At 36.2% G+C, this 18,901-nt stretch overlaps 1 protein-coding gene across 3 annotated transcripts in view; it reads right to left on the bottom strand.

The window, feature by feature from the left end:
- Window positions 1–18,901, bottom strand: part of Stx8 (syntaxin 8) — a 278,115-nt gene that overhangs the window by 114,613 nt on the left and 144,601 nt on the right. For all 3 annotated transcript variants that reach the window (XM_010614972.2, XM_033762791.1, XM_033762790.1), the window contains exon 7: window positions 293–394. In XM_010614972.2, coding sequence (XP_010613274.1) covers window positions 293–394 — 102 coding nt within the window. The remainder of the gene's footprint in view (window positions 1–292; window positions 395–18,901) is intronic.

The following is an 18,901-nucleotide window of genomic DNA, read 5'->3' as shown; positions in this document are numbered from 1 at the left end:
ATTCTTCCTTTATATATAATAATAACTAAAACTTGATCAGTGCATACAATGTACCAAATATTAAATGCAATATATTACATATATACATACATGTTTATGTATATATATGTGTGTCTATATGTATAACTATATCTATATATATGTGCATGTTTTAGCAATTTCAATGTTGTGTCAAATGGTATGGCCTTATTAGAAGGACAACCAAATTCCTGTGGTAATTAAACATAGGAAACTTAAAGTAGAGTCTTCAAGGGATTAAAAAAGCAGAGCCGTAATGACTACCATCTCTTACCACATGAGGCTGACTTTCTGTCTACCAAGTTCACACGCCTAGTTTCAGTATGAAGTTTTTCATCTGTATTTTCTACGAGGTTGGCAAGGTCATCAATTATCTCTGGAAAGGAAAGGAAAGATGTATGATTAATATTCCCAAATGCCCAGCTTGCATCAGAGTTCCACAGCTGTGGTAGGTCTTCCTGGTAGTAAGGTCTCAAGTGCAGTGACTGAAAATATACAGAATTCACATGTAATCTCTGAAAACTGGAAGTCTGATTTTAAAAGGCAAAATCAAAACCAAATATTATTAAAGAAAAAAACTGGCTGGGCATAATTCTAGGACAAAAATGTCAGCAAGTTAGAGAAAGAAAGCACAGCCCAACAAATTTATGCTCAGCCAAAGTTGTCATTCAAGTATAAGGTGACTGATGGACAGTATGAAAGACTTCTGCATTTCCTGAGAAAACCACTTGATGATAAAACTAGCGAAGCAAGAGATGAATAAAAATAAAGCACTCTAATGAAGAAGCCAGAGACCATGACATAAGAGAGGATGGTTAGAACTGAATCCATTTAAAAACTGAATTGAGAGTAAGCAAATATATGCATGACAGGAAGGTATATAAATGTTACAAACCACATGTGACATGTAATTGCAACTGAAAAATTAGGCAGCAACTGGGAGGAGGAAGGAAGATGAAAAGCGGTTGAAAGCATTAATTTCTTCATCCCTCACAGCAAGACATATCAAGCTGTTGAAAAGTTAAACATACAGAAATGTATAGCTTTTAAAATCATCAAAAATTCAATGTTTTATGTCATTTTTGATGAACCTTTAGTAATTACCATCTTTCAGTAATTATCTCTCGTAAAGACTCTTTTTTGTGAAGTTCATCTATTTTATGGTGATCTTTTTAAAGTGAGAATAACCCATTTAAATTTATTTTAAATGACAACACTTAACACAGCACATATATTACAATCTTTTTTTTTTTTTTTGGTACCAGGGATCAAACTCGGGTCCTTGTGCTTGCAAGGCAGGCTGTGGAACTCCTGAGCTAAATCCCCGGCCGTATATATTACAATCTTAATTACGTAAAATTATTTCTAACCTTTTTTATATTTATACACCTACAGAGATATATGTGGAAAATGGTAATCTAATGTTATTGATGATTATTCCTGGGTGAGAGGATCCTCTCAAATTATGAACCAAAATGAATCTTTCTTCCTTATGAATTGTTTATGTGAGGTATTTTGCCAGCAACAGAAACATGACTAACACATTGTACATTAAGGGGAATGTCTTAGTTACTTTCTTGTTTCTGGCACAAAATACCAAATATTCACAAGTTTAAGGAGGAGAGGTTTATTTTAGATCAGTTTGTAGAGGTTTCAGTCCATAGTTGACTGGCTCCAAGGCAAGACGTATGACAGAGGAGAAACAGTACATGCATGGCATGCCAGGAAGTAGCAGGTCTATCTTTCTTTCCCTTTTTATTCCATCCAGGCTATAAGCCTATTTGTTGGTGTCACTCACACCCAGGGAGAGTCTTCCTTCTTCACTAAGTCCATCATCCATACCCAGAACAATGCTAAACCAATCAGTGGACTAATCTAGCATCACATCCATGATCCAGTCACTCCCAAGAGCTCTGCCTATGAGTGCATGAGGTTTTGTGGGGGACATCGAGATATAAGCCATACATAACAGGGAAAAAGGGCAAAAAGATTTGAAAATATCTGCAAATGACATAAATCAATTTAACTATTAGAATAAGCGAATTTAACAAATTTGTTGATACAAAAGCAATATGTGAAATGCAATGCAATCCTAAACATTAATAACTGAAAAGTGAAAATAAAGCAGTACTAAGTGTAACAATATGAAAAATATATTAAATAATTAGGTATGTAATACCTTTAACACTATAAACTATAAAACACTGTTGGAAAAAGTTAAAAGAAGACCTAAATAAATGGAATGCTAGACCATATTCATAGATTGGAAGATTCAGTAGATACCTATTCACTTTTCTCAAAAAGTAAAAAGATTCAAATCAATCCCAATAAAAATATGTGCAGGCTTTTGAAATGAAACTAGCCAGCCAGTTCTAAATTTCATATAGAAATAATTTTTTTATTTATTTTTTGGTACAGGGGATTGAACTCGGGTCTTTGAGGTTGCAAGGCAGGCCACCAAACCGCTGAGCTAAATCCCCGGCCCCAAAATAATTTTAAATAGCCAGAATAATCTTGATGAAGAAAAACAAAGTTGGACATATTAAACTATCAAAATTCAAGATTTTATATATATAAATATAGAATAACTTTAAAAGTATAGCATTAGAATAGGACAAACACCAATGACAAAACATAAAGTCCAGAGGTAGACATCTAAGTGTGTGTGTGTATACATGTGCACTCAGTTCTCAACAGAATTATCAACAACAAAGTCAATCAAACTGCGGAAAGAAAAGCCTTTTCAATAACAGATTCTGGAAAACTGGATACTTATATATGTATGGGGAAGAAAAACATACTTCTCCCTTTATAGAGATCTAACTATAAACCTTAGTATTATGAAGCTTTTAGAAGAAAAAAAATAGAAAAGATAAACAGGAAAAAACTTTACGACCACTGGTGGGCAAAAATTTCTCATAAAGTAAGGCTGTACACAAAGGAATAGATTAGATATTATCAAGATAAAATTTGTGCTCATCCAAAGACACTATTACAAAACTGATAAACAAGCCACAGTCTGGCAAATTAATATTTATAGGTCATACACCTGACAAAGTATTTACATATCTAGAACACAAAAGAATCTCTAAATATCAACAGTAAAAAAGACAACTCAGTTTTAAAATAAGTAAAAAAAAAATCTGAATAGGTCTTGCAAAAGATACATGGCCACTATAACCATAAAAAGACAACATCATTAATCATTTCAGTAAACACAAGTTTAAACCACTATAAATTTCTTCACATGCACTACATGCTAAAATTAAAGGCTAATAATGCTAATTGTTGGAGAAGATGTAGGCACTGTACAAGTATTAATCAGTTCTAATCAGGTTAATCATATGTCTACTCTCTTATGCAGAACCTTCACAGCTAGATATTTACCAGAAATAAAAACAAAGTTCTTAAAAAGACCTGTGCAAAAATGTACACAGAAACCTCATTCAATAGAACCCTAAACTAAAAATAACCAAAATATCTACCACTAGGTGAATGGATAAGTAACTTGAGGTGTATTTGTAAAATGAAATGCTATTTAGCAACACAAAGAATAAGCTAATTATGAATGCAACAACTATATAAGTCTAAAGAGAATTTTGTTGGCTAAAATAAGTTAAATTAATATATATTTAATAATTTCATTTATATAAAATATAAAGAAATCTTAATTTATAGGATAGAAATTAGAAGTGGTTGCCTCTGGGAGTGTGTGGGTGAAAAGATTGATTAGAAAGGGATGAAGGAACTTTCCAGAATGATGGAGATGTTTAAAATTATCACACCAATATATAACTGAAAATGTAAGTCAGGAAAAATTAAAGGTTCATAGTATTTTGATACTCCTAAGAGTAAACAAGAAGGAAGAAGGGAGGAAGGGAGAAAGGAAAAGAGGACAAATGCTGTAGAATAAAATTTTAGATTGGCAAGAAGTTAGGTAATCACTGTGTAGCTCCTTCCCTTATTATACTGTCTTCATGGTGGGATGGTGTCTCACTGAACACTCCAGTGATTGGTAACATGGAAACTTGTGAGAAAGTCAGTTTCATGGCTGAAGTAAAGGGTGACTCTAATTATTCCTATGTTCTTTATAATAATCTGAAAATCTGTCTTCTTTTATAACTCAACGCCAGTGTTTTGTTTTTCTTCTCCTTGCATATCTCCTTTATCTCCTCTTACAGGCTAAAGACAGCTCCACATATTAGCAAGTCGTCTAAGAAAGTGGTTTCTAGATCTTGTGACATTCTCTTGAACACATTATTTTTCCTAAAAAGTTATGGGAGGACTTGGATACATATCATTTCAGTTGTCTGTTTAGCCCAGTTGATATTTAGTAGTACTTAAAAGTTGAGTATTTTTTTTTTGATCTCTGCCTCACATTTTACGTGGATATTCCACAGCAATATGAGCACATTTTTGTCATGCAACTGATTTCAGTCAGAATTTCATGACATGCAATAATATTGCAATATATAAAAAAAATTTAGGTTTAACATATTCTATTAATATAGGAAAATCAAATGCAAAGCATTCCTTGTCTGACAATAAATGTCAGCTGTTATATGTTATCTGGGTTTCTGATGGATTTCTTTCTCTCTCTTTTTTTTTTTTGGTACCAGGGATTCAGTCCTTGTACTTGTGAGGCAGTTGGTGGAACCACTGAGCCAAATCTCCGGACCTAGATGGATTTCTTTTTAAATTTATAAATATTCACAAGTATGACAGGAGTAAATCAACACATCTATAGCAGATTAGATTAGCAAAAATTATTTGTCTACACTGAAAGGGTTAATATTTTAAGCTATGCCAAATACAATGCTTGCATTTGGTTGATAAATCTCTTCTGATTAGAATTTTTTAAAACAGCTCTATTTTTTTTTAAATCCAAAAATTAGAGTAAGAGTTAAATGGAGAAAGAAAAGTACCCCATGTATAATTCTGCAAAACAGAAAAATCAGAGCAACAAAAGAGAAGCTTTATTTTAAGGAGAGAAAGAAAGAGTCAACAAAGAAGTGATGGGAAACCCAAACATCACAGAGAATCAGAAAGGCAATCCCAAGGAAAGTACAAAGCAACTTTCAACTTCAACCCTGGCTCCCTGCCCTGGATCAGGGAATTCAACACTGCATGCACGCACAAGGGTGGATGCTTTGCTGCTGAGCTACAACTCCAGCCTAGCTGAGAGAAATGGAACCAACCTCACTCCAGCCATGAACTAGTCCCACTTAAATGTTGGCAGATACTCAATTTAAAGACTAGGGGATATAATAGCCCATAACCCCTAGGCAGGGCTAGGAGTGATAAAGTCCTGCTCCTGGATTCACTCCCATAGCAACAGCAGACCACACCAATGAGGGACCTCAGCATAGGTCTCTCATACTGTACTTCCACATTGATAACAAGAGTGGAGGAATAACCACAGAGGGTGCCCCTATATATTCTGCTGCCTACATCACACATGCTCAAACTGCCCTAAGGTCTCCAATCTTGTGAGACTATAGAGAAAGCAAGTTCCTCAGGCTCCAACATGGTATGCATTGAGACCCCCCCCCGCCAAAAAAAAGAGCCATAGCAAAAGAAGCTACATGGAAACTGCCCTAAGAAGTTCATTTGGAATTACACAACAAACCAGTATCTCAGGGTACCTCAACAAGAGAAGGTTGCTTATTAAGAAAGCCCTCATATGCCAGGTATAGTGGTGCACACCTGTAATCCCATCACTCGGGAGGCTGAGGCAGGAGGATTGCTGTGAGTTCGAGACCAGCCTGGGCTACATAGTGAGTTCCAGGGCAGTCTGAACTACATAGTGAGACCCTGTTTCAAAAAAGGAAAAGAAAGTCCTCATATAAACACAGAAGGAACAGCCATCCCAGCAGATGCACAGATCGCTCTACAGAAACACAAGAAATATGAAAAAAAAAAGATAGTTCCTATAGTTCCTAGCGCTAGTAGCTGATTCCAAAGACATCAAATTGGATGAAATGCAGGACAAAGAACTTAAAAATATTATTACTTTTAAAGCTCAGTAAATTCTAAGAAGCAACAAGTAAACAGCTAAATGAATTAGGGAAGACAATGCAGGTATGAATGAGTAATTGAATAAAGAGATTCTGAAAAAGAACACCAAAGATCTTAGAAATGAAAAACTCACTAAGTCACATAAAAGTCTCAGTTGAAAGCCTCATTAATGGACTTGATCAAGTGAGAAATATAAAGGCTTGAAGAAAAGTCTGGCGAATTATTACATTCAAGCAGCAGAAAAGAAAAAAATAAGATAGAATAAAGAGAGCATACAAGGGCTGGGGATTTAGCTCAGTGGTGCCACTGCCTGCCTCACAAGTGCAAGGTCCTGAGTTCGATCCCTGTACCCACCCCCACCAAAAATTTAAAGAGAACATACAAGATCCCTGCGACACCATTAAAAAGACTAAAACATACATGTAATCAGAATACATGAAGGAAAAGAGCTACAGACTGAAGGCATAGGAAACCAGTTCAGAAAAAAGCAAGCAAGCAAGCAAGCAAGCAATCAAGCAAGCAAGCAAGAAAGAAAACCAACAAACCAGTTCAGTGAAACAGAGGAACATTTCCTAAACCTTGGAATAAACAGAGATATTCAGGTATAGGAGGCACAAAAACACCCCAAACAGACATGACCAGAAAAAAACTTCTCCATAATGTATTACAGTTAAACTGCCCAAAGTATAGAACAAAGAAGAAATACTAAAAGATGCAAGAAACATCAAATCACATTTAGTGGCAAGCCTATCAGAATAACTTTCTTAGCAGAAATCTAAAGGGCAGAAAAGAATGGAATAAGGTATTTCAAGTACTAAAAGAACTCAACTGCCAACCTGGATTACTATATCCAGCAAACTAATCTGTCAGAATCAAAGGAGAAATAAAGACCTTCCAAGACAAGCATAAACTAAGGCAATTTATGACCCCTAAGCAGCATTATAGAAGATACTTGTAATCCTATAGAAAAGAAGAAGAAAGAGGAGGAAGAAAGACAAGCATGAAAACTTGGGAAAAAATAAATCTCACTAGAAAAATAGATGAATGAAAATTAGGAAAGAATTAAACATTACCAGTACAGTAAACTATCAATCTTCTAAGATAAAAAAAGTGGAAAAATAAACATAGAATATTGAAAACAACCAGAAGAAAAACAACAAAATTACAAGAACAAGTATAAACTTTTTGATAATAACCCTAAATCTAGATAGTCTTAATTCTCCAATTAACAGCTGAAGACAGTCTGACTGAATTAAAAATAAGACCCAACAATGTCCTGCCAGCATATTCATCTCACCAGCAAAAACACATACAGACTGAAAGTGAAAGGATGGAAAATTACTTTCAAAGCAAACAGAATCTGAAAGCAATTAGGAGTAGATATACTCATATCTAGCAAAACAGACTTCAAGCCAAACTCAGTCAGAAGAGACAAAGAAGGTTACTACATACTGATAAAGGAAACAGCCCATCAAGAAGGTACAACTATTATATACACTGAACACTGGTGTACTCAATTTCCTAATAAAAACTGTTATGTGACACAAAGGGGCAGATAGATCCCAATTTAACAATAGTGGGTGAATGTAGTAGTCCATTTTCATCAATAGGCAGGTCTTCCAGATTAAAAAAAAATCAACAAACATTAGAGTTAAACTATACCACTGAGCAAATGGACTTAACAGACATCTACAGAACATTCTATTCAACAACTATAGAATACACATTCTTTTCAGCAGGTCATGGAATTTGCTCCAAAATAGGTCATATTTTAGGCTGTGAAGCAAGTCATAAGAAACATAAACCTGAAATAATTTATTGCATCTTATCAGATCACAACCAAAGAAAGCTAGATGTCAACAGTAAGAGAAACCACAGAACCTGTACAAACATGGAGGTTGAACAATTCACTTTTGAACAATCAATGGATCACTGAATAAATCACGGAGAAACTTAACATTGTTAAGAGTCAAATGAAAATGGAAGCATAACATACCAGAATTGGTGGGACACCAAAGGCAGTTCTAAGATATTGCTATGAATGCCTATAAAAAAATCAGATATATTACAAAAACATAACCTAATGATGCACCTCAAGGTACAAGAACAATCCAAACCAAAACTGAAAATGAATGAAATAGAGACTAAGAGAACAAAAGAATCAATGAAAGAGTTGGTTCTTCAAAGAGATTTAGAAAAAAAAATCTTAACCTAGTTAAAGCTAAGAGTTTTTTCTAACCAAAAGATACAAAATCTTTTTGAAGGTATCTTGTTTATAAATGTTTTTTGGATTTTAATCTTTTCTTTTTTGGGGGTACTGGGGATTGAACTGAGGACCTTGCACTTGCGAGGCAGGCACACTGCCACTTAGCCAAATCCCTGGCTCTAATTTTTTCTTTTTGTATTAAAATTCAACTATGGATATATATGAAGCAAAATAAATGAAGATAATTTTTCTCTCCCCACCCCCCCACACAAAAAGAGCCCAAAAGCAGGACATTATAACAGACACCACTGAAATTCACAGGATTGGTAAGGGATATTTTTAAAAATACATGCCAATAAACTGGAAAATCTAGAAGAAATAGAAATTTCTGGGCCCATAGGACCTACCAAAATTGAACAAAGAGGATATAAAAATCCTACAGGGACCAAAAACAAGCAATGAGATTGAAGCAGCAGCAGCAACAACAAAAATTTTTACAAGACATTTTAAAAATTAATTAATTTGGTACAGGGATCAAACCTGGGATCTTGCATTTGAGAGGCAGGCAGTGGCACCACTGAGCTAAATCCCCAGCCCTGCAAGACTTTTATTTATTTATTTTTTAATTTTTAAGTTTACTGCATATTTATTTATTTATTTATTTATTTATTTGGTGCTGGGAATCGAACTCAGATCCTTGCACTTGCAAGACAGGCAGCAGCACCACTAAGCTAAATTCCCATCCCTACAAGACTTTTAAAGACAAACTAATACCAATAATCTTTAAATATTCCATAATATAAAAAGGGAAGGAATTCTCCCAAACTTATTCTATGAAACCATTATCACCCTGACATCAAAACTTGATAAGGTCAGTATGCCTGTCTCTATATATTTATATGTAATATTTAATAGCTATACACATATATGTCCTTGATGAACACAGGTACAAAAATCCTCAAACAAAATACTTACAAATTGAATTCCACAGCACATTTAAAAGATCATGTAGGGCTAGAGATTTAGCTCAGTGTTTCTGTGGCATGTCTTGCAAGTGCAAGATCCTGAGTTTGATCCCCAGTACCAAAAAAAAAAAAGAAGGCAATGTACCATGATCAAGTTGGATGCATTATAGGATGCAAGAAAGGTTCAACCACCATGTGCAAATCAATAAACATAATGCCACATATAAACAGAATCAAAACAAATATCACATGATAATCACGACAGATGCAGAAAAAATGTCTGACAAAATTCAACATCCATTAATGATAAAAGCCCTGAGTAAATTATGTATAGAAGGATCATAGCTCACTGTAATAAAGTCTTTATATGACAAACCCAGAGCTGACATTACATACTGAGGGGGAAAAACAAAAATAACTGAAAAGCAGGAATATGACAAGGTTATCCACTCTTACCATTCACATTCAATATAGCACTTGAAATGTTAGTCACAGCAATCAGGCAAGGGAAAGAAATGAAAGGAAACAAATAGGTAAAAAGGAAGTCAATTATCGCTATTTGCAAAAGATATGATTTTATTCTTAGAAAACTCTAAAACTTCAACAGAAAACTCTCAGAATGATAAATTCAGGAAAGTAGCAGGATACAAAATCAACATACAAAATCAACAGATTTTCTATATAACAATAATGAATTCACTGAGGAAGAAATCAGAAAAACAATCCCATTCACAATAGCTTCAAAAAGAAATGAAATACCTTGGAATAAATATAACAAGAGAAGTGAAAGACTTTTAAAATGAAAATTATAAAACACTTAAGAAAAAAACTGGAAGATTTCCTGTGTTCCTAGACTGAGAATTTACTTATTTATTTATTTGGGACCGGGGATCAAATGTAGGTCTTTGCTCTTGCAAGGCAGGCGGCGGAACCACTGTACTAAATCCCAGGCCCAATGTGGTGTATCTTCATCCACTTTAATCACTACATCTGGCACTATACAACTTCTAGCTCTTCCCCAAAGTCCTAATGATCACAAAAGGTAGATGTTTTGAATTGATTCAAGGCACTGAAGTAGTAGGGACAGTATAACTACAGTCACAGAAGATGTCTTTCAGAATTGCTTCAGAAAGTGGCAAGATTGATGGAATAAGTACATTTGATGTGAATGGGAATATTTTGAGGGGGATAAATGACAATATATAGTCTTTTACTATAATAGATTTTTCTGAAAATTAATTTTACTGTATTTTTTGATCACCACTCATACATCAGAAATTAATGCAGTATATGAAAGAGATACCTGCATACTTGTGTTTACTGTGGCACTATTCACAGTAATCAAGACACGGAGCCAGCATGAGTGCCTGCCAACAGACAAACGGATAAAGAAAACAGGATGTATATATACACAGTGGAGCACTATTCAGCCACAGAAAATAATGAAATCATGTCACCTGCAGGAAAATGTATGGAACTGGAGGACAGCGAGTTAAACAAAACAGACCAGACATAGAAAATCAGCATACAGTTTCTCTCACATGTAGAAAGAAAAAAAAGGAATGACCTGAAAGTAGAAGACAGACCACTATGGTAGAAGAGGCTGCGGGGGAGGAGAGGGAAAGGGGAGAAAAGAAAGGGTAAAAGAATGGATAGATATGAGCAAAGCGTGGTAAATGCATTTATGACTATGTAATAGTGAAATTCATGAATTTGTGCAATTAACGTGCATCAACAATTCAACAGCAGAAGTACTGGTAATGTGGAAGCACATCTTGAACTGAGAAATAGGTGGAGGATACAAAAATCAAGAGGAGCTGGCTAGAAAGAATCTAGAAGATTACTATAAATTGAACATTAACAGTAATTTTGGTGAGGGCTCAGAAGACAGCTGTAGGAAGAGTATAAATCTCAGAGATTACTTATGTGGTTGTGATAAGAATACTGTTAGAAATATGGACAGTACAGGCCATTCTGAGGAGGCCTCAGATGGAAATTAGGAATGATACACTGGAGTAAAGGCAATACTTGCTATATAGCCACAAAGCATACAGTGGCATTGAGTCCACGACCTAGGACTTTATGGAATGGAGAGATTTAAAAGTGATGCACTATTACCAAAGCAAATACCAAAGCATCAGCAGGTGTGGTAGTGCACACCCCATAATCCTGGCATTTCGGGAGGCTGAAGCAGGAGGATCAACTTTGAATCCTGTCTAGACAACTTAGTGAGGTGTCTCAAAATAAATAGTAAAAGTCAGCTGGGGATGTAGCTCAGGGCAAAGGCCTTGAGTTTAATCCATAGTACTGAAAAATAGAAAAGAAAAAGAAAAAAGTGGCCATGTAGCATGATGAATGTTTTAATGCTGAGATCAATACTGAGTCTTTTTTTGGTACTAGGGACCGAACTTGGAACCCTGCGCTTGCGAGGCACCCCTGAGCTAAATCCCTGGCCCTTCAATCACTGAATCCTTTTTTTTTTTTCTTTTTGGATAAAACTGAAGATGATTTACAATTGAAAGTAAAGCAGAATGGACTGGGGATTTATCTCAGTGATGCCGCCGCCTGCCTTGCAAGCGCAAGGTCCAAGTTTGATCCCCAGTACCAGGAAAAAAAAAAAAACCCAAGTAAAGAAGAATGATCTGGACACATTTCAGGTGGGTCATGAAAAGAATGAAAATGTATGTTAAGGAGAGAATGGCTAAGTGCATGCCCAGATGACCACTATTAGAGATTCACAGGCTTAGAAGGGAGCCAGGTGCTATTCATTAAGACAACGGAGAAAGACATTTCAGAGCTCTCTGCGGTTGCTTCATATCACCAGTCCAGACTCCAACGACAGAAGGTTTCAAGGGATAGGCCCAGGGTGGCATCCACTGGCTTGTTGTTCAGGGCTCCCTTAGAGCTCTGCTCCTACAACTTACCATGGAATAGAACCATCTCAGTTGGGACAGAACCATCTCAGCCCTGGTTCAGTTGGACCTACTGCTCTGGAAGGCACAGTCAGAAAGCCGTGATATCACCCACATAATGTTAAGTGTGCAGGCCTGCAGAATGCAGGAAGCATGGCTTTCTTCTCATAGATTCAAGAGGTTACAGAATCCCTGAGGGCCCAGACAGAAACTTATTGCAGGAGTAGAGTTACTACTATTTTAGGACAATACCTAGTGGAACCAAGGGATTTGCATCACCCTTAGGACCCCAGAACAATAGAGCTATCACCATATGAGAGCCTGGGAGAACTGAAGGCACAACAGGACTCCGATCTGGAGGAGCTGCTGTTCAGCTTAAATCCAGTCATGGGGTTGGGTGCAACCCCAGGGCCTTGGAGGCCCACTTTCTGCTCTAATGTGCCTAGAATATGGGTCATGGAGTCAGAGATTGTTCTCCGGATTTAACACTTAAAAATCACTTTCCCTGTGTAGATTTACTTGACACCAATTAGCCTTCTTTTCTTGCCTATATTTTTCTCTTGTGGGGTGGGAATGTCTGTCCTCTGCCTGTCTTACCATTGTATTGTGGTAGCAGACACAATGTTTAATTTCACAGGTTCATAGTTGGAAAGAATTTGCTTTAAGATGAATTGTGCCTTGAGTCTCATCCATATCTCAATTCAGATTAAATTGGACTTTCCTTTTGTTCTTTTTTTTTTTCCACTTGTCTTTTAAATTGGTGCTGGAACAAGTGTTTGTGGCTGCCGGGATAGAATGAATTTATTTTTCATGAGTGATGGACATGAATTTAGGCAGCCAAATGCGGACACAATCTCAAAGTTAATAAATTGATGGTATTTGGAGGTGGGACGTTTGGAAGTAATTAGGGTTAGATGAGGTCATAGAGTGGGAGCCCATGATAGCAGTAATGATTTTATAGAAGAGAGATCTAAGCTTGTATACTTGTTTTGTCTTGCCAGGTGGTGCCCTGTGACATCCTATGACACAGAAGAAGGCCCTTACTAGATATGACTCCGTGATCTTGAACATCCCGGCCTCCATAATAGAAGAAATTCCTTTCCTTTAATAAGTTACCCAGACTCTGGTATTATAGCAATAACAAATGAACTAAGCCAGTTCTTTTCTAAGAATTGATATAAACATAAATGTTTTTTTATATAACTGCAATATTTAAGCCTCCCACAAAACACAGTATCATTTGTACTCTTTCATGTAGTTATCAGGCTTCAAAGTTATAATTTCTCAAGGTAACAAAATATTCATTACATTAAATAACAATTCATTATGGAATAGCCCTTATCGAATACTGAGAATGCCTCTTCTATTTAATAAGTCAATGAATTCTTTATTCCATTATCATTTTCATTCTCTTGTATCATTTCCTTTTATTTAAAAAGTTCGATATGACTGCTTTATCAACTTTGAAACAGACTGCCAAATTATTTTTTAAAAGGTTTACACACTGCTACTGTTGGTTGGTTTGATATAATTTATTCCACTTGTCAGTAATTCTGACCTCAGAAGGTGATTTTCTAGCCCCAGGAGCCTAAGGGAATTCCCACCCTGTAGACCACAGCTACTAAGGTGGGAATTCCCCTAACCACAGTCTATTAAGAGCAAATTAAATACAGCTTTCAGAGTATAGGCTATGAAACAAACAGCTGATTATTTCAGATTCTTGACAGTTGAGCCTCCAAAGAGAAACTGATATCTTGTTCCTGGCAAGTATTTGCATTTGTTTCCAAGAAGGAACTTACATTTCTATTTTGTGTTAATTTGAAATACCAAGTGCCACACCAACACTGAGTGGAAAAAAAATGGACAATGTAAAGTTAACAGAAAACTGATAATCAGGAATAAGTGCTGGACGATATCAAAATATTGGACTCAGCTCATCTGCCCATTTATTGATCAGATTATTTGTGGGGTTTTGTTGCTGCTGTAAATTTTCTTGAGTTCTTTATATATTCTGGATATTAATCTTTTGTTGGAAGAGTAGCTGGCAAAACTTTCTCCCATTTTGTAGGCTGTCTCCTCACTATTGTTTCCTTTGCAATATGGAAGCTTCTTGATTTGATGCAATCCCATTTGTTGATTCTTGCTATTATTTCTTGAGCTATTAGAGTCCTATTCAGGAAATTGTTGCTGGTGCCTATGTCTTGAAGTGGTTTCCCCTAAGTTTTCTTCCAGCAGTTTTTCAGTTTCAGGTCACATACTTAGATCTTTGATCCATTTTTAATTGGTTATATTGTAGTGCAATTCACAAAAACTAAGCTAGTGTTAAGCAAAAAAAAAAAAAAAACCAGACTCAGAAAGGCAAATGTTGCATGTTTTCTCTCATATGGAGAATTCAGAAAGAAAAAAAGAAGACAATATGAGAGTAGAAGGGAGACTGACTATTAACAAATGTTGCGTTTTCTCTCATATGGAGAATTCAGAAAGAAAAAAAGAAGACAATATGAGAGTAGAAGGGAGACTGACTATTAGGAATATAAGGGAATCTGGGGGAGGAGGTAGAAAAGTGGAAAGAGAGTAGTTGAGGAGTGGAAATGATCAAAGTATGTTAAAGGCATAAATATGTCAAAATGAAACCCATTATTCTATATGACTAATATGCACTAACAGGAGAAAAAATATCACTCTCCAGTTATATTTCATAATTTCTTCTACTCTCAATTACAACCTCAATAAATTCTATATAAAAGCACAGCATATGCTATATATTTTCAGATAAATTTGGTGCCTTTTAAAACTCATAATGGACTCCAAAGATTGCAAAGTTATGTTATTATGCCTGTCTTCACAATTGCTAATAACATTTTAAGGCAAACGGTAAAACACAGACAATGAATAGAGTTTTCTTGAAGGTTATTATTTAACTCCTTCTAGTCCAGCATTTTTTTTTTAATACAGGGTTTCACTATGTAATTCAGTCTGGCCTTGAACTCACTAGTAGCCCAGGATGACCTCCTGCCTCAGTCGCCTGGGTGCTGGGATTACCGGTGTGTGCCACCACATCCAGCTATAGTCCCTACATTTGAGTCCATATTAAAAATGGTAAGTTGGACCAGGGATTTAGTTCAGTGGTGCTGACACCTGTCTCACAAGTGTAAGGTCCTGAGTTTCGTCCCCGGTACCAAAAACAAACAAACAAATGACCAAAAAACAAAAAATGGTCCATGGAAACTAGAAACTGGGGTGGGGAAAAGTGATCTCTAATAATACTCTACATTAGGGAGAAATGTGAAATATATTACAGAAAAGCAGGGACAGAAGGAAAGACTGACCTTTAACTCAACACAAGAATAACTCACCTATGGCACCCATGGCAGGACAGTTGGAGGGAAACAGCCCCGAGCAGAGCCTCTACAAACTGCTCAGACTTGGAAACCACAAGGAATGCTCCCTGCCTGGGAGAAATCTTCTTTGACCACATCTGCTTGCCCTTTACATATGGCCAGGTGGGTCAGGCTAGGCAGAAAGCACAGGTTTCTCTTCTGTTTCTTCCTGAACATAATGTAAGGCCTTTTATCTGGGCCTGAAATGTGCAGCAGACACTACACTGCGATGGAACACTTCCCAACTTCTAAAATGGACATGCATGTCTGCGTGCAAAGATGAGCAAATGGGCAACGGCTATAAATAAGGAGTTCAAAATAAAGGAAGAGCTAAGCATTATTCCAAAGAATGTTCTCTCTGCCTTTGTCCTACCTGGGAAATATAATTCTGTCATGAAATGGAGAAAACTTGAAAAACTATGGATTCACTCGTTCACAGTACTGCTAATTAAATCCAGAGGCACTTTACTGTGGAGCTACATATACTACCAGTTGTTCTTATTTTTTGTTTTGAGACAGAGTTGCTAAACTGACCAGGCTGGCCTCAAATTTGCAATCTTCAGCTGGGTAGCTGGGATTGTCAGCATGTGCCATCTTAAGCAGCTCTGGGTTTTGCTTTTGTCTGTCTTGTTTTGTTTTTAGTAAGATTCAAGAAGACACTAAATCAATGCAACAGGAACAGAGAGCCATCCTGTTAATGCAGGGAATGAGGTCATGGAAATAGAGCACTGAATGAGATCAAACTATATAGGCTTCCTAGAGTCAAGTTCTTAACAGTATTACAGAATGGCAATCACTCATATTCCTGCTTGTGGCCCCTGAAGCCACGGTAGGCAGATCTTTGGCCAGAGTTCCCTCTATAGCTACCTGTATTATACAGGCACTTCTCTTGGTTACTGCTCCCAGATTGCAGTAAGGTTTGTGTAATGTCCTTCATAACAGCATCAAAAAATTGTCCCAGGGCCGGGGATTTAGCTCACCTGCCGCCTCGCAAGTGCAAGGTCCCGCGTTTGATCGCTGGTACCAAAAAACAAACAAACAAACAAAAAAACCAAAAACAACAACAAAACAAAACAAAGCAAAACAAAACAAAAAATATTGCCCCAAACCCTGTCTGCCAACTTTTAAGGTCCATGTACTCTACCTCACCTGAAGCTGCCCCAAAATACATTTTTTCATTAAGTTTATTGGTACATTTTAGGTATATAATACAGTTACTTCACCATTGGGAACTCATACCTTTATATGATGTATCTTGGCATCTTTTCCCCCATTCTTCTGCCTTCCCTCAACCCCTCCACCTCTCCCAATTTACAAAGACATTTTTTCCTTTTCTTATATTAAAAAATTACTTTTAAAATCTAGAAAAAACTTTTAGCTACATTTCTTTATGACAAATACACCAATAACACTTGCACACTTGTCAGCCATTAGAGATCCAAACTGTAAGAATACAAGATAAGTGGCAGAAAGACCCAGTAGAGTAAATAACACATGTAGAACACATTTATTGTAGAGGGTTAAATGGCTGAGAGCATTGGCTCCATGCTGCGCTAGTATTCACTGCCTGAAGATCTAATCCACTGGCCTAGCTTCCATTTGCAGAGAGCATGCAAGATTCACAGCGAGAGAAAAATATAAATGAACAATGTATCAAAATGAACTATTGTAAGTGCACATGCACACAGACACATGTATGTATGAATAACTTTATGTTTCTCTCTCTATACAAATGTATACATCCATTTTATATTGAGATATATTTACTACAAAGTGAATATACTCATTTAATAATTACCTAGGCCAACAAAAAGGTGAAAGACTGAAAAAACCCTCAGTAACAACATTCTTACCCCACGTCCTCTTCTAATTACCTTCCTTCCTTTTCTCCTAAAGTAAATACCACTCTGACTTTTAATAATCACTTAATTTATACGTTTTTGTATTTTTGTTTTGTTTTGTTTGTACTGGGGATCAAACTCGGGTCCTTGGACTTGCAAGAGAGGCAATGGAACCACTGAGCTAAATCCTCGGCCCCCACTTCTGTATAGTTTTACCACCCATAAAAAATATCAAAGACCCATATAATTTTGCCTCCACCTATGTAATAATTAATTCAGGGAAGAATCACCAACTGATGTTAAACACTGGATAAACAATTGTTGGGAAACCAGTATATTCACAGTCTCAAGGTATCACCCCATGGTTACATTCCTGTAGGGTATATCCAGAGCCAATGTCTCATAATATAATTAAAATGGCCAGGAAGCAATCCAAAATTATAAAGCCCACGAAGAACCAAGAAAATCTGATTGTGCAGGAAAGACAGTCAACAGATGAAATGCTAAGGTGACACAACTGTTGGCATTATCTGACAAAGATTTTAAAGCAGTTATAATAAAAGTGTTCTAATAAGTAATAATAAATACTCTTGAAACAAATGAAAAGAAAAAATCTCAGTAGTGAAACAGAAGATATAGAGAAGAACTACATGTAAATTTTGGAACTGAAAATTAAATACAAAGTAAGAAAACTCACTGGAAGGGATCAGTACCCAGCATGGAGAAAGGAGAGGAAAGAGGCAATAAACTGGAAGATAGTTCAATGAAAATTACTGAGTAAACAAGAGAAAAGAGATAGAGAAAAGAAAAATAAATAGAGCTTCAAAGGCTATAGGACAGTGAGGAAAGACAAAATATTTATGTCAATAGAGTTCCACAGAGAAAGGCAAAGAGTGCAGGGCAGCAAAAACAGTTGAAGAATTAATGGCTAAATTTTCCTAAATTTAACTAAAAACATAAATTTACATATTAAAGAAGCTCAGCAGATCCAAACAAGATAAACACAAATAAATTTATTTCCAGAAACATCATAACAAACTGCATACTAAAGACAAATAGATCTTCACTATAAGAAATTACATGGTACTTACAGGGAACTAAGATTTCAGGGGCAGTGAATTTTTCATTAGAAATTACAAAGGCCAGAAGGAAACGCAACAATGCTTTAAAAGGTTTAAGAGGAAAGAGCTGTCAGCACAGAATTATAGATCCAGTAAACATATCTTTTAGGAACAGAGGTAAAATAAACACATTCTCAGGATTAGGAGGTGTAGCTCAGTGGTAAAGCACTTGCCTAGCAAGCATGAGGCCCGGGGTTTGACTCTCAGCAGTGCAAAAAGGATAAATACATATTCAGATAAAGAAGTATATTACTGGGCTGGGAATTTAGCTCAGTGGAGCTGCTGCCTGCCTTGTAAGCACAAGGTGCCGAGTTTGTACCAAAAACAAAACAAAACAAGTACATTACTGAGCCAGGGATTTAGCTCAGTGGTGCAGCCCCCTGCCTCACAAGCACAAGAGCCTGAGTTCAATCCTTGGTACAAAAAAAAAAAAAAAAAAA

The sequence above is a fragment of the Fukomys damarensis genome, unplaced genomic scaffold (genome assembly GCF_012274545.1).
Source record: "Fukomys damarensis isolate Sample0158 unplaced genomic scaffold, DMR_v1.0_HiC HiC_scaffold_13, whole genome shotgun sequence".
Lineage (NCBI taxonomy): Eukaryota > Metazoa > Chordata > Mammalia > Rodentia > Bathyergidae > Fukomys > Fukomys damarensis.
This window is presented reverse-complemented; position numbering and strand designations above follow the sequence as displayed.